The 15,414-nt window shown below is 37.1% G+C and overlaps 1 protein-coding gene across 10 annotated transcripts in view; it reads right to left on the minus strand.

The window, feature by feature from the left end:
• LOC115211129 (membrane-associated guanylate kinase, WW and PDZ domain-containing protein 1) overlaps positions 1-15,414 on the minus strand; it is a 777,470-nt gene that overhangs the window by 35,006 nt on the left and 727,050 nt on the right. For 9 of the 10 annotated variants that reach the window (XM_036501925.1, XM_036501922.1, XM_036501921.1 and 6 more), the window contains one exon: positions 6,879-7,019. In XM_036501925.1, coding sequence (XP_036357818.1) covers positions 6,879-7,019 — 141 coding nt within the window. The remainder of the gene's footprint in view (positions 1-6,878; positions 7,020-15,414) is intronic. The other variant, XM_036501918.1, reaches the window with a different exon arrangement.

Consider the following 15,414-nt stretch of genomic DNA (forward strand, 5'->3'; position numbering starts at 1 on the left):
GAGAGAGAGAGAGAGAGAGAGAGAGAGATGGCAATTTTGAGAAGGACTGAGAGAGAGCAATGGTGAGAGAAATGTGTGGTGTGAGGCTGTTTGATAAGAGGAGGACTGAGGACTTGATGGGGATGCTGGAGTTGGAGGAATCGATGGAATGGCTGGCAAGGGCAAATGGAGTGAGGTGGTATGGGCATGTGTTGAGGAGGGATGAGGAGTATGTTCTGAGGAGGGTGCTAGAGTTTGAAATGAATGGATAGCGAAAGCAAGATAGACTGAGGAAAATGTGGAGGGGACAGATGGAGGAGGAGATTGGGAGGGTTGGCTTGAGACGAGAGGACGCCCAAAACCTGGCGAGATGGTGTGAGGGCGGTCGCTATGGCATTGAGGTAGATCTGGCCACCCCCATTAACGGGGACAAAACCCAGATTCAAAATGATGGATACTGATGATGATGACAATAATAATAATAATGGAGGATGAAGATGATAATAATAATAATAATTTCTACTAAAGGTGCAAGTCCTGAAATTTTGTGGCAGTAATATTTCAAATCAGTCCAAAAATATTTCTATGCTTGTTCATTTGGTGACAAAATTTTTCAGGAGGACGTTCAAAACATTTTTATTTACCCACCCTCAAATTTTAGAGGGTACCTTTGCATCCCCTGTTCCCAAACCAGTGAAGCAACTGTACTATTTACTGTACATAGAGTGTAATATCAAACATTGATTAATACCATTTGTGCATTAGAGGTGGTTTACTGCAAATTTTGGGAAAATGGTAAATTCTACCTGTTGCAGTCTAGTTACGCTTCAAATTAGGTACTGACAAATGTATCTTTTTAATAAAAATCAATAAGAAACAAAGAAATAGTTCTAATCAAGTTACTGCCACAGTTTTCTCAAATTCTTGGGCACAAATGTGGCTGTGATGGGTGTGAGCATGTTTGTACAATTTACTGCAATCTTTATCTGCTTCTCAGCTACTTCCACCCTAATATAATGTGAGATAGTTATGTATCTCCTTTATAACAAGACACTTGTGCTTGTCCCACTATCATACTACAGCCTCTCAATACCTGCCATAAAGAAGTCTCATCCTTTTAAATCTATTCCCTTTTAATTGAAGGGACATTTTTCTGTCTTGCAACTTATTTGGCAACTTCACTGGTGCTGGTGGCATAAAAAAAAGCATCCAGTACATACTGTATAGAGTAGTTGGCATTAGGAAAGGGCATTCAATTGTAGAGACCATGCCAAAGCTGATAATAGAGCTTGCCAGATCTTGGCAAACCATCTAACTCATACCAGCATGGAAAACAGGTAATAAATGATGAGACTTTTGGAAATATGCTGTGCTTGAGAAGACCCAGCAAGCCAAATGAGGCCATAACCGCGTGGCCTATGCCAGGGGTGTAACCAGCCCACTTATGCGTACCTTTCCTTTGTTGGACACTAAACTCTGCTTGTGAAGACCTGTTGTGGCAAGTGAAATTGAAATCAAATTTGATGACTGGCATCCATGCTTGTGGAGCGCTAAGAGCACCATCCAAGCGTGATCATTTCCAGAGCAGCTGACTGGCTTCCATGCCGGTGGCACGTAAAAAGCACTATTTGAGCATGATTGTTACCAGTGTCACCTTACTGGCACTTGTGCTGATGGCATGTGAAAAAACCATTTAAGCGAGGTTGTTGCCAGTGCCACTAGACTGGTTCCTGTGCAGGTGGCACGTGAAAAACACCATTTGAGCGTGGACATTGCCAGTACCACCTGACTGGCCCTCGTGCCGGTGGCACATAAAAGCAGCCACTACACTCTCGGAGTGGTTGACGTTAGGAAGGGCATCCAGCTGTAGAAACTCTGCCAGATTAAGATTGGAGCCTGGTGCAGCCATCTGGTTCACCAGTCCTCAGTCAAATCATCCAACCCATGCCAGCATGGAAAGCGGACGTTAAACAATGATGATGATGATGAATAAACTGGTACCAAACTAGCAAGAGTAAAGTACTGGCTCTTTCATAGTTGTCTAGTACTTGACTTGAACTGAGATCCTTATGTTGCAACTGAATCAATTACACAAAATTGACTGAAATAATTTCACAAGATGTCAACATTTTCTTTGCAAACTTGCAATCTCATCACAGTCACAGATCTGACGTTCCATGATATCAGTCATCTTTACTGATCAAAAATAAATAAAATATTTAATTCATATCTATTTGTTACTCCTCCCTGCATTAATTTTTATATTTTCCATTGTTACTTGAATAAACACAAAGAATAGTTTTATCATAGAGTTCTAAAGCTTTTGTAGCTCCATTCTTCCTCTATGACTTTTGTTTATTTTTAAAATCTAAATAAATTTTACCTCTTTTTAGATGTATGAAGATGGGGAAAAAAATAAAAGAAATGAATGACTTTATCTGATAATTTAATTATTCTGTTCTGGAATCTTTGTAAGAAACCATTATCTACTTTAGGCAGATAATGGTTTCCTTTTTTTTCCCAGTCATTCTTTGTTCTTATGATGATGTTTTTTTTTTTTAATTCCAGTTAGGAACTTTGCATTTACACTAAAGCTTGCCTCTCCTATGTGAATGATAATCATCATTATTTTATTGTCCACTTTTTCATGCTTGCATGGGTTGGATGGAGTTTATTAAAGCAGACTTTCTACAACTCTTCCTATTACCAATGTTCAACTGCTTCTAAGCAAAGTAATGTTTTCCCATGGCCAGACATGTCTTTGCAGAAGACTGGAAATGAATGAAACTACTTGTATGATAGTGACACTCATTTACAACTATTACGTGATATGACAAGGAGATACAAGCATATACATACTCATACACACCACCAACCAAATCTACTCATGAGCCTTTGGTCAGCCTGGTGCGGGGGGAGTTATTAGAAGACACCTGCACCTATCACATAACCATGCTTGCTAAGAGAAAACCTTGGCAGCAACTTAATTAGAACAAGAAATTTCCTTTTCTTTTTTATTGATTTTAAAAGAGGCAACACATTTGTTTTTACCTAATTTGAAGCTCAGATAGACTGCAACAAGAAGAATCTACCCTCTTTCCAAGGTTTATAGTAAACCACCAGTAATACACAGAACACGTAACATTTTCTGCCATTTGGCTATCATCAACTCGTTGCTGTAATGTCGTCATTAACAATTAACAATACTCTGGCATGCAATATTGCAAAGATAGATGTAGAGAGAACCTCACACTTGACAGGAAACAAAACAAAAGCAAGCTGAAATATATATGTATGTGCTGACTCAAATGTCTTTAGAATGCATTTCCTTTCACACCAATGTAAATATAAACTGCCAAGTTGAAGCAGAGAGGCTGTGAAGTTAACACACAAAGCAGAACAGTCACTGATTTTTTTTAGAAAGTTTATTTGTTTAAGAAATGCCAACATGGAGCAATAGCAATGTAATAGGTTTTGGTTCTTTCTGAAAAGATTCTGATAAAATTGAAAGGGCTGGCTTGTTAATGCATCTATCATGGCTCCAACTCACAAGAAAAGCTGCAGGCTAATGAAAGACTCGGCATTTCCATGGTACCACTGCTTACAGCAGTTTCCCATTCACAATGTTTTTGGTTAGGTAAACTGTATTCACTGACAGTGTTATGGACTATTGGGATTTTGTGTGAAGAAGATATGATGTCAATAACTAGGCTACAGGGATAGTGTGGAATAAGATGGTTGCGCAAGTAGGAATGTATTTAATGAATTAATGCCCAGACTAATGTGGGAGAAATGTGAACAGGGAAAAAAAATTCATTAGTTCTTTTCTTTTTATTCCATTAACATTTTCCCATGGCTATACAGGTTTTGATTAGAAAACTGGAAATGAACATTGATGATGATGTTTGCTTACAACCATCACATGATATCTAGATGAGGGTACACACAGACACTACTCTTTCTCTCTCTCTCTCTGTATATATATATATATATATATATATATATATATATATATATATATACACACACACTCTTTTACTTGTTTCAGTCATTTGACTGTGGCCATGCTGGAGCACCGCCTTTAGTTGAGCACATCGACCCCCAGGACTTATTCTTTGTAAGCCTAGTACTTATTCTATCGGTCTCTTTTGACTCAAATCAAATACAACAAACTACACCAAATCATAATTAGAGTATCTGCATAAGTAAAGTCTAGACCAGCTAGTTTGTACTGGCATTGAGTCATATAAGTTATGCATGACAGGTTTCTCTCAATTTCTCTCTACCAAATCCTTTTACAAGGCATTGGCCAGCCTGAGGCTATAGTAGAAAACACTTGCTCAAGGTGCAATGCAGAGGGACTAAACCTAGAATCCAATTGTTGGGAAGCAAGCTTCTTAACCAAAAAGCTATGCTTGTGCCTAATTTGCTGTGCTTCAACCAGAAAATTGAAAATAAAGGATAAACCTTTGAGGGAAGGACAGGGGGAAAATTATTGGTACAGGGTTTGGGAATTGATCTACAAAAAGACAGAAGGATGAGATGAATAATCTTGCATTGATAGAATGTAGAGATTTGATTGAAAGGAACAGTGACCATTTTACTAATGATGATGGAAAGAAGGTAAGCAACAGATATCTTAGAAGATTGGAGATTGGGCATAGTTCCTGCTAGTAAGATTCAAAGTTTTTGATAATATCCTATAGTAACAGAGAAATAGTGTGAAAGTAAATTTATTACTATAACGACATTTGAATCAGTGTATTTAAGACACCATCAATTATTAGATGAAGGACCAAATAACCACAACAAATTAGTTAAGAAAAAAGCATGCTTTAAGGAAAAATATAAAGTGAAAAAACATTTTTTCCCCTTCACCACAAAAATATTAGTCTACAGTTGGATCTTATCCTTCCTAAAATAAATCAAAGCCCTAAATAACTAAATCCATCCACAATCATACAATGGAATATATTACTAAAGCAAATATTTTATGGCTGGTTGCCATAAATACTATAGTATTAATGAATTAAGAACCAGTGGGATAGAAGTGTCTTCTGATGGCTACTACATAATTTCTAAGCTCCATATACAGTGGTAAGCCTTTTATCTTTGATACATCAAGATTTTGGAGTGTTCAATGTATGTGGTAATTTAGAGCCATTGATAAGAACGAACTATTATATTCAGTATTTCTTTACTTTCAATATCAAATTCCATAAATTTCTTTGATAAATATTAAATCTGAATTTATGCCCACCTGCTATCCTCCTTCTTATTAAGAGTAGGCTTCAGTCTTGCATGTTACACAATAACTTTATTAGTGAAAAAAAAAAGGCACCGAGAACACTTTATAAAGCAGTTGGCATTAGAAAGGACATCCACACACAGAAATCAAGTGAAAACTGAGCAAGATGTGGTCCTCTGAGCCAGTGGATCCTGTCAAAGTATCCAACCCATGCTAGCATGGAAAGCAGACATATGCTGTTAATGCTATTGCTGTCCAGTCTGTCTGACTTTAACCCCACAGATACCAGCCTGCCAGAAACTACTTCTGGCTCTCTGGTACAAATGTCTTGTTTTCAAAAGTTCTGAATTAAAATCTTCCACCAAACCTTAGTCAAAATTTATGTTCCTAATACTAGCTTAATAATAACTAAGTTATTTTACTAAATTCTTTTTTATATTTAAAATTAATGGAAAGAAACACAGAGCATCTCACCAGAAATATGGTAACAAAAGGGTGAACAAATGATTAATTTAATCCTTTCGTTACCAACCCAGCTGAAACAGGCTCTGGCTCTGTAGTACAACTGTCTTGTTTTCATAAGTTTTTAATTAAAATCTTCCACCAAACCTTAGTCAAAATTTATGTTCCTAACACTAGCTTAATAATAACTAAGTTATTTTACTAAATTCTTTTTTATATTTAAAATTAATGGAAACAAACAAAGAGTATCTCACCAGAAATGTGATAAAACCAAAGGGTTAAGCAATATTCAGGCATTAATTAATTCTTGTTTGATTAGGTGAGCTTTTCATATGTCACTATTAAATATTTGCTCAACTATCTCTAAGCTACAGATCTGGTCCCTATTTTAAAAATAGGGAGTTTTTTGAAGGATACTTCACTGCTACACTGAGTTGCCAACTGAAAAGTTTCCTCCTTATTTCTCCATACCAATCAGTTATTTCAGGAAAAGAGTCTGTTTCTAGGAAAGATTTACATTTCATTTGCCTAACACTACAGAAACAAATTAGGTTCTTATTAAAACAAAATACTGTTTGTTTCTACACATTTACGATAATATATAGAAGAACATCGTGCCGGTGGCACGTAAAAAGCACCCACTACACTCACGGAGTGGTTGGCATTAGGAAGGGTATCCAGCTGTAGAAACACTGCCAGATCAGACTGGAGCCTGGTGCAGCCTCCTGGTTTCCCAGACCTTGATTGAACCGTCCAACCCATGCTAGCATGGAAAACGGACGTTAAACGACGACGACGATGATGATTGAAATCAATCCTGACACCTGGGAAATGCAAGCACAGGACTGCCCTGCCTGCCGAAGCTGCATCAACAGAGGTACCACCTCCTAAAAACAACAGGATTGCAGGGGCACAAAGAAAACGCAAGTCCAGAGCTAACTCCTTGCCTTCAGTCCCTGCAGACCACTGATGCCTGACATGTAGCAGAACCTTCAGAGCATGCATTGGATTGATTGATACACTATGTCCCGTCTTCTCCCTTGATCATCGCCAACAAAAATGGAAGGACTAATAAAAGTTGCTATTTTATTATTTGTAAGAAATAGTAAAAGACAACAAGGTTAATTGGGAAACAAAGGAAAGGTTAAAAGGTGAGAGAAAGAAGGGGTTACAGTCCACTGACACATACCAATGAACTCACCTATTGTTGAGCCTGCCTTGCTTACAGAGGAAATTATCACAAAGCCAAATCCTTCATGTTCTCTACGTGTTACAGTCACATCATAAGGGTAACTTTCTGATACACCAGCAGCTCGGTAAAAGGGTTGTTCTGGAAGAGATAAAAGCAAGAAAAATTAGATACCAAACATATGGGATGAGAAACAAATGAAGTGAGCCATCAAAAGTTTACAAATCATACACAGGGATAAATATTTTTAGTTTCTTAGAACAATTTGCTCTTCCTTTGACTTTTCTTTATGCATGTATTTTGCTAAGTAGTCTTTCTAAGAGAAACATATAGAAAATATTCTTTTCTACTCTAGGTACAAGACCGGAAATTTTGGGGGAGGAGGCCAGTTGATTAGATCAACCCTAGTACACATCTTAGTACTTAAATTATCGACCCCAAAAGGATGAAAGGCAAAGTTGGCCTTGGCAAAATTTGAACTCAGAATGTAAAGACAGATGAAATACCTATTTCTTTACTACCCACAAGGGGCTAAATACAGAGGAGACAAACAAGGACAGACAGACGGATTAAGTCGATTATATCGACCCCAGTGCGTAACAGGTACTTATTTCATTGACCCCGAGAGGATGAAAGGCAAAGTCAACCTTGGCAGAATTTGAACTCAGAACGCAACGGCAGACGAAATACTGCTAAGCATTTTGCCTGGCGTGCTAACGTTTCTGCCAGCTTGCCGCCAGATGAAATACCGCTAAGGATTTTGCCTGGTGTGCTAACATTTTTGTCAGATGGTTACCTTAAACATATAGAAAATATTATTTGATTAATGACTGGCTAGAAAATGATAGCATTTAACCAAGAACAATGTTTTTCAACCAAAGAGAAAAATTAAATGAGTAGTATCTAACTTAATGAAAGAGCTATTTCTGAATATATTTAGTAATGAGAGATTTTACTTTATTTTTTTGTTTTTGTTTCGTGTATTTGTATTTGGAGTTTTTGTTGATTTATCTAATTTTCTATGGTTGGAGTGGCCATGACATATTTAAACATTTCCATATTACTACAAGTACCTAAACTCTTATCCAAACTCTTGGGACCATGCAGGGTTTGGAATTCAAAATTTGGAAATGGTAGTATAGTATACTCATTAGGTATCCATTTGATTATAACTCTCAGCTCCTGACACCAACTTTGGAAACAAAATTCTGGTTTGTATATGTCTCGGTCATAGGATGAACTTAAGTTTTGAACCCATGGGATACTATTTACATTATTTACATTTGACGGATATTTGTCCTCATCTTGTTTGTTGTTAACACGTTTCAACTGATATATCCTCTAGCCTTCTTCAGGTGTCTTGGGGAAATTTCGAACCTGGGTTCTCATTCCTAAGGTATTTTTCGATGTTATTATTATTATTATTATTCACGTCACTGCCTGGAATCGAACTCGGAATCTTGGGGTTAGTAGCCCACACTCTTAACCAGTACGCCATATGCCCGTGAGCATAGGGATACCTTTACTATGTAAGTGATAGACCTAGCCAAGTAGGGCATGAAGACATTTTTACCAGCTTACCATAATTATGATGAAAATATCACTGGTTAGCTTAGGATGATGTAAAAATGCACATTAAACGAGACACCTATATATCAAACTCTTTGTAAAACATATGTAAACACAACCACGTGAAAGTATTGGAGAGTACTGTTTATTTGCATTATACTGGGTCTCTAGCCACAGAAACAATGCCAAAGCAGACAGCAGAACTTGGCAAAGTCTTATGACTTGCCAGTACCTGTTAAACCATCTGACCTATGCCAGTATGGAAAACGGACATCAGATAATGATGATTTCATATTCTCAGAGAAGGATAAAAACTATAAACAATAATACAGTTTATTTGTATAGTAGTAAACTGGAACATAAACTGAGATAAAAACAGCTCATAAAATTACTAGTGTATTTTCCATTCCCAAGTAAAATTTCAAACATAAACGGGATTGAGTGGGAGTCATGTTTGGTGTCAAATACAAGTTTTAGTGTGTATACATTCTCTACAAAAAAAGCTTTAATTTTTTGAAATTCCAATTCAAAGATTGTGTAGCTGTACTAATATTTCAATATGAACAAGGCCAGATCTGGGTTCAGTCCCACTGCGTGGCAACTTGGGCAAGTGTCTTCTACTATAAACTTGGGCCGACCAAAGCCTTGTGAGTGGATTTGGTAGACGGAAACTGAAAGAAGCCCATTATATATAAATATATATATGTGTGTGTGTGTGTTTGTCACCTCAACATCGTTTAACAACTGATGCTGGTGTGTTTATGTCCCCGTAACTTAGCGGTTCAGCAAAAGGGACCGATAGAATAAGTACTAGGCTTACAAAGAATAAGTCTTACGGTCGATTTGCTCGACTAAAGGCGGTGCTCCAGCATGGCCGCAGTCAAATGACTGAAACAAGTAAAAGAGAGAAAAAAAAGATAGAAAGATTCTAGACAACTAAATCATTCTCTTCTTAAAAAGGTTGGATACATTGGATAAAGTTGTCTGGAAAAATAGATGGCTGGGTCACGGTTGGAATAACTTTGATCATAGATCTACTCGTTTAGGGCTGAGCTGAAGCTAAACAACAACTTTTGTAACTGTATGGACTGTCACAAGAAGAATACTCGACACTAAAACCCTTTACTCCAAGATGAACAATCTTGTAGGTAATATAAGTATGTTACATTAAAACTACTGAGAAAACCTTTCACAGAAGTATTGTTAGATAGCAGTAAACAACAACATAGAAAGGCACGATTATTAGAGCATGATGTTAGGCTGTGTATGTTTTTGCTTTTGCTGTGCACATGCACTGTTTTGTGATAAAATGTTACATTTTATTTATGCTAGAATCCATCTCAAGGCCACAACAATACAATTATTAACATTTCCAACATAACAAAAATCAGTTTTCTAACAGGCGAACTGGCAGAAACGCTAGTGTGCCGGGTGAAATGCTTAGCAGTATTTCATCTGTCTTTACATTCTGAGTTCAAGCTCCCCCGAGGTCGACTTTGCCTTTCATCCTTTTGGGGTTGGTAAATTAAGTACCTATTTCTTTACTACCCACAAGGGGCTAAACACAGTGGGGACAAATAAGGACAGACAAACGGATTAAGTCGATTATATCAACCCCAGTGCGTAACTGGTACTTCTTTAATTGACCCCGAAAGGATGAAAGGCAAAGTCGACCTCGGCGGAATTTGAACTCAGAACGTAGCGGCAGATGAAATACCGCTAAGCATTTCGCCCAGCGTGCATAGCACCTTGGGCAAGTGTCTTCTACTATAGCCTCGGGCCGACCAAAGCCTTGTGAGTGGATTTGGTAGACGGAAACTGAAAGAAGCCCATCGTATATATGTATATGTTTGTGTGTCTGTGTTTGTTCTCCCAACATCGCTTGACAACCGATTCTGGTGTGTTTATGTCCCCGTAACTTAGCGGTTCGGAAAAAGAGGTCGATAGAATAAGTACTAGGCTTACAAAGAATAAGTCTTAGGGTCGATTTGCTTGACTAAAAGCGGTGCTCCAGCATGGCCACAGTCAGATGACTGAAATAAGTAAAAGAGTAGACAATGTCTTGGGACTGATGCAGAGCAGTTGGATGACAGGGCAGGTTTGATATCGTAGTAGCTGATACTGTAGTAACAGAGATGATAAAGATGATGATGATGATGAAAATGATGCTGATCGTGATATCTGCCATGATTATTTTAGCACCAAGAGACAGATGAGATGACAAGTCAAAGTTAAATTACAAAGTATCATTATATTAGGAAAAAAAAAATTCCCCAAAGCTGTCAATATTGAGATAAGAATTATCTAAACAAATATTAGAACTTTGATAATTGCATGCTAAAATTCTGTTAGTCTATTTGTAGAGAGCAGAATATGGTCTTTGTATGATTGGTTGGGATATATTACTACAACTAATATTCTACAACACTAAGGCGGCGAGCTGGCAGAATCGGTAGCATGCCAGACGAAATGATTAGAGGTATTTCGACCATCGCTACATTCTGAGTTCAAATTTCGCCGAGGTCGACTTTGCCTTTTATCCTTTTGGGGTCGATAAATTAAGTACCAGTGAAACACTGGGGTTGTTGTAATTGACTAGTCCCCAAGCCCCAAATTTCAGGCCTTGTGCCTTTAGTAGAAAGGATTCTACAACACTAACACAGAATAAATGACAAAGTAGGGAAAATGACAGGTTTTTGCTGTCGTTTAGTCCAAGGCCATCCTTAATTTTATGATCAGAAACATACCTGCTAAGACTAATCAGCCTTAATTTTTTTTTGTTTCTCAGGTATCATGTACTTAACCCTTTTGTTACCAACCCAGCTGAAACTGGCTCTGGCTCTGTAGTACAAATGTCTTGTTTTCATAAGTTTTGAATTAAAATCTTCCACCAAACCTTAGTCACAATTTATGTTCCTAACACTAGCTTAATGATAATTAAGTTATTTTACTAAATTCTTTGTTATATTTAAAATTAATTGAAAGAAACACAGAGCATCTCAAAATAAATACAGTAACGAAAGGGTTAATACTACATTAATTAATGCAGTTTTCGATGCCACCCTTTTTAAGATAACAGGGTGTGACAGAAAAGAAATTTAGCTGCTGTTTCTAGCAGATCGAGTAACACTGTAGAGAGTCCTTCATCAGTGTAAAGTCGTCATCATTATAGTGATTTTAAATAATTGATTAAAGGTAGAGCACTTACATAGCTGCACCGCTGTTGTCCCTATAATCATCATTCAATTTCTTTAAAAATTATTCTGGCAAAAGAATATTCTTGCTAATTGGCTGAGGTAACTATAGACAACAATTTTGTTACATTTAGTAAATATAAAATAGAAAAGAAAGGAAAATAAAATATAAAAAATGATTAAAACCAGCTATAGTTTTTCTTACCTGACTGAAATGGGGTGCCACTTATAACAATAATCATAAATGCTTATTTAATGATTTTTCTTTTGTAATTAAAATATTTAAATTAACTTTTTTTGTTTTGTTTTTGTTTGTTTTGGTTGATTAGAATCAAGCATTAATTCTGCTTTGATAGAAAAAGTAAGTAATGAAATGTTCACTGTTTTACTATAAACACCGCATAGCAACTACTTTTGAAGTAGATATAAGTTAATGTTGTGCAGGCAGCCAGCAACTTAGAAGAAAAAAAAAATAAGAAGAAAGGACACCCACCCATACTTCCCCACCCATATATCAGTTGACAAAAAAAAAAAGAAAGAAAGAAAGAAATCAGTTGACAAATAAAGATCATGAAAGCAAAGTGGGTGGGTTTATGGATATGAGTGAGTAGGGGAGCTGTAAGTATTTAGTGTTGAAAATAATTGAAGCTAGTTTAGGTATTTATGAGGAGAGTGAGGTAACCTGTCCTGTCCTAGATATATATATAAGACAACAATAAATTGAAATGCCAGGGAAGCAAGGCACACTACACACACACAAGCACATGGGAACAAACAGAATAATTTAATACAAACAAATAATCGGTCACTAATATACAAACATACAGTACTCCTTATACCATACTTGTACAATAATGTGGATACTCTAATAAGGATAAAAACAAATGTGTGAAGTAATTAAAATAAAATCCTATATATTAAGTAATCATAATTATCAGTGTAATTAATATATACATTTATTAAAAGCAATGAGTAATGTAAATAATTAACTATTTACTATAAAATAACATTAGTATTTGTATTTACAATACGACAATAGGTTGACCTTATTTTTATTATAGAAGCAAATATTGATAACGTGTGGAATTTAATTTCATTGTGTAAGGGCTATGCTTGTTTTATTTCGCCCTTGAATGCTATTTGTTGTAAGCTAGAACTGAAAAGGGGACAGATTGCTCTATTTTCTCTCTATCCACCTTATTGTATCTTGAAGGTTCACCCTGATGTCTCATCTTCACCTTTCTTCTTCTTTTCCTTTTAGGTTAGCCATATAACTCCTCTGCAGCAGGGAATTTATTTCTGTCCCTCTCTCTTACTGGCACGAATTACACCTGGCACAAATTCACCTCCCTCAATACTGCAGCCCTACTCAGATAAAGGGTCTTGCCTAGTGAGTTACTTGGGGACCTCACTACTGCTGGTGCCATAAAAAAAAATGCACACAGGACTTTATTCTGCAAAGTGGTTTGTGTTGTGAAGGTTATCAAGCCATAGAAATGTTGCCAAAGCAAGTATTGGAGACCAATGCGGACCTCAGACTAGTTTAATCCTGTCAAACCATTCAACCCATGCCAGCATAGAAAGCAGACACTAAATGACGAAACAAATTAATAATAATTATTTCTACTCTAAGCACGAGGCCTTGAAATTGGAGGTGGGGGGGGGCAGAAGGGGGCTAGTCGATTACATCGACCCCAGTGCATAGCTGGTACTTACTTCATCAACCCTGAGAGGATGAAAGGCAAATTCAACCTTGGCGGAATTTGAATTCAGATCGCAGCAGCAGACGAAATAACCGCTAAGCATTCCATCCAGCATGCTAACGATTCTGCTAGCTTGCCGCCTTATGAAACAAATTAATAATATGAACTAAAACATGATAACCAGGTAGAGTTCCAGAAAGAGGTAGTTCATAGCATTATTGAAAGGCTTCGGAGATTGGTAGAAGATAGGGATGACGATCCTATGACACCTGAGTTATTGTCAGACAGGAAGCTTGCTCTGAATATTTGCAATTGAGTAGACTCTGCTAAAAGCTACCCAACATCCATGTGGTAGTGTTGAACCAATCAACAGATTAAGTTTCCCACCCAAGAACAGGTACAACCTATCCAGCAGGCTTCCATGCAGTTTCCACCGCCAAAAGCAAGGCTTGGGAGAACCAGAGTATATGGTAAAAGCCAATTGTCTAAGGTACCACATAGTGGAAATTAGATCCAGAATCATGAAATTATGACTTAAATTCTTTATTATACTGCATGGTTAAGAAGTTCTGTTTGCAACCATGTGGATTTGGATTCAATCCCACAGCACAGCATCTTGAGCAAGTGTCTTCTACTATAACTCCAGGCTGACTAATGCCTTGTGAGTGAATTTGGTAAATGGAGATGGTGTGGAAGCCCATCATATATGTGTGTGTGCATGAGTATGTGTGTGTGTGCATGAGTATGTGTGTGTGTGTGTGTGTGTGTAGGTTTGTTAACATCCCTGTAAATTAGCAGTCTGGCAAAAGAGACCAATAGAACATATACTAGATTTAAAAAAATAATAACTGTGGTTGACTTATTTGGCCAAACCCTTGAAGAGTTAGCCAAATAAACCAACCAAACATGGCTGAGGTCCAATGACTGAAACAAGTAAAAGATAACTGTTCCCATCTTGACCACATTGCCATACCAGCACCCAGATGGAGAGATATGGTGAGGAACCCCCAGAAGAATAGAGGAATTGAAAGCAACAGCAAAATAATAATTACCTATTTCTTTACTACTCACAAGGGGCTAAACACAGAGGGGACAAACAAGGACTGACAAATGGATTAAGTCGATTATATTAACCCCAGTGCTTAACTGGTACTTAATTTATTGACCCTGAAAGGATGAAAGGCAAAGTCAACCTCGGCGGAATTTGAACTCAGAACGTAGCGGCAGACGAAATACGGCTACGCATTTCGCCCAGCGTGCTAACGTTTCTGCCAGCTCGCCGCCTGGAAAGGAATTTAAAATGTAAACATTTAAGTAATGAGTGAAACACTGCTAATTAGTTAGATTAAATATTGTTTGTTAAATTAAATATCATGTCAAAGATATGTGCAATGCTTTTTGAATGAATATATCGATAAGTATGTAAGGTTTGTTGATCAGTGGGTTATTATTAACGAGAGTAATTCCATATTTCTACATATCTTTATTCTGTGTCCTTTTAGTGAACTGATCTGTTTATCTAAGATTCTACGTGTGGCAAAGAAGAGATTGGATTTCATAACTGTAGTTGTACTAAGAAACTGAACAAAAACTGTGAAGCTTCAGTTTAGCTATGATAAACTAGAATCAATACCAGCTGAAAGGCACAGATATGAAAACAGTGGTGCATGCATCACAATCAGCCAAAACAAACATTTCTATACATCTCTACAATGTAACAGAAGCAGGTTGTTGGGGGAGATTCTAGATTAACCAAACACCTGAATTCCTCATTTGAAACCTGCCGTTAAGATTCATAAAGCAATTACAGTAATACACTTAGCACCATTTTCTTACTAGATCCAAATACAATAATGTACCTTGTACCCTTAGATTTGTTGCCAAGATACTGAAAGGGGATAAGGTTGATTAGGTTGATGGCAGTGTATTAATGGTACTCACACTAACACCCTGGTGGTGGAGTGGGGTATGAGGTGATAAGGCAGAGAGGTCAGTACCCTATACTTTATCTGCAAAACAAATGTCACTAGAAAACATGTGCATGCATACATGCGTACATAAATGGATACA

This window comes from Octopus sinensis, linkage group LG4 (genome assembly GCF_006345805.1).
Source record: "Octopus sinensis linkage group LG4, ASM634580v1, whole genome shotgun sequence".
NCBI classification, from domain to species: Eukaryota; Metazoa; Mollusca; class Cephalopoda; order Octopoda; family Octopodidae; genus Octopus; species Octopus sinensis.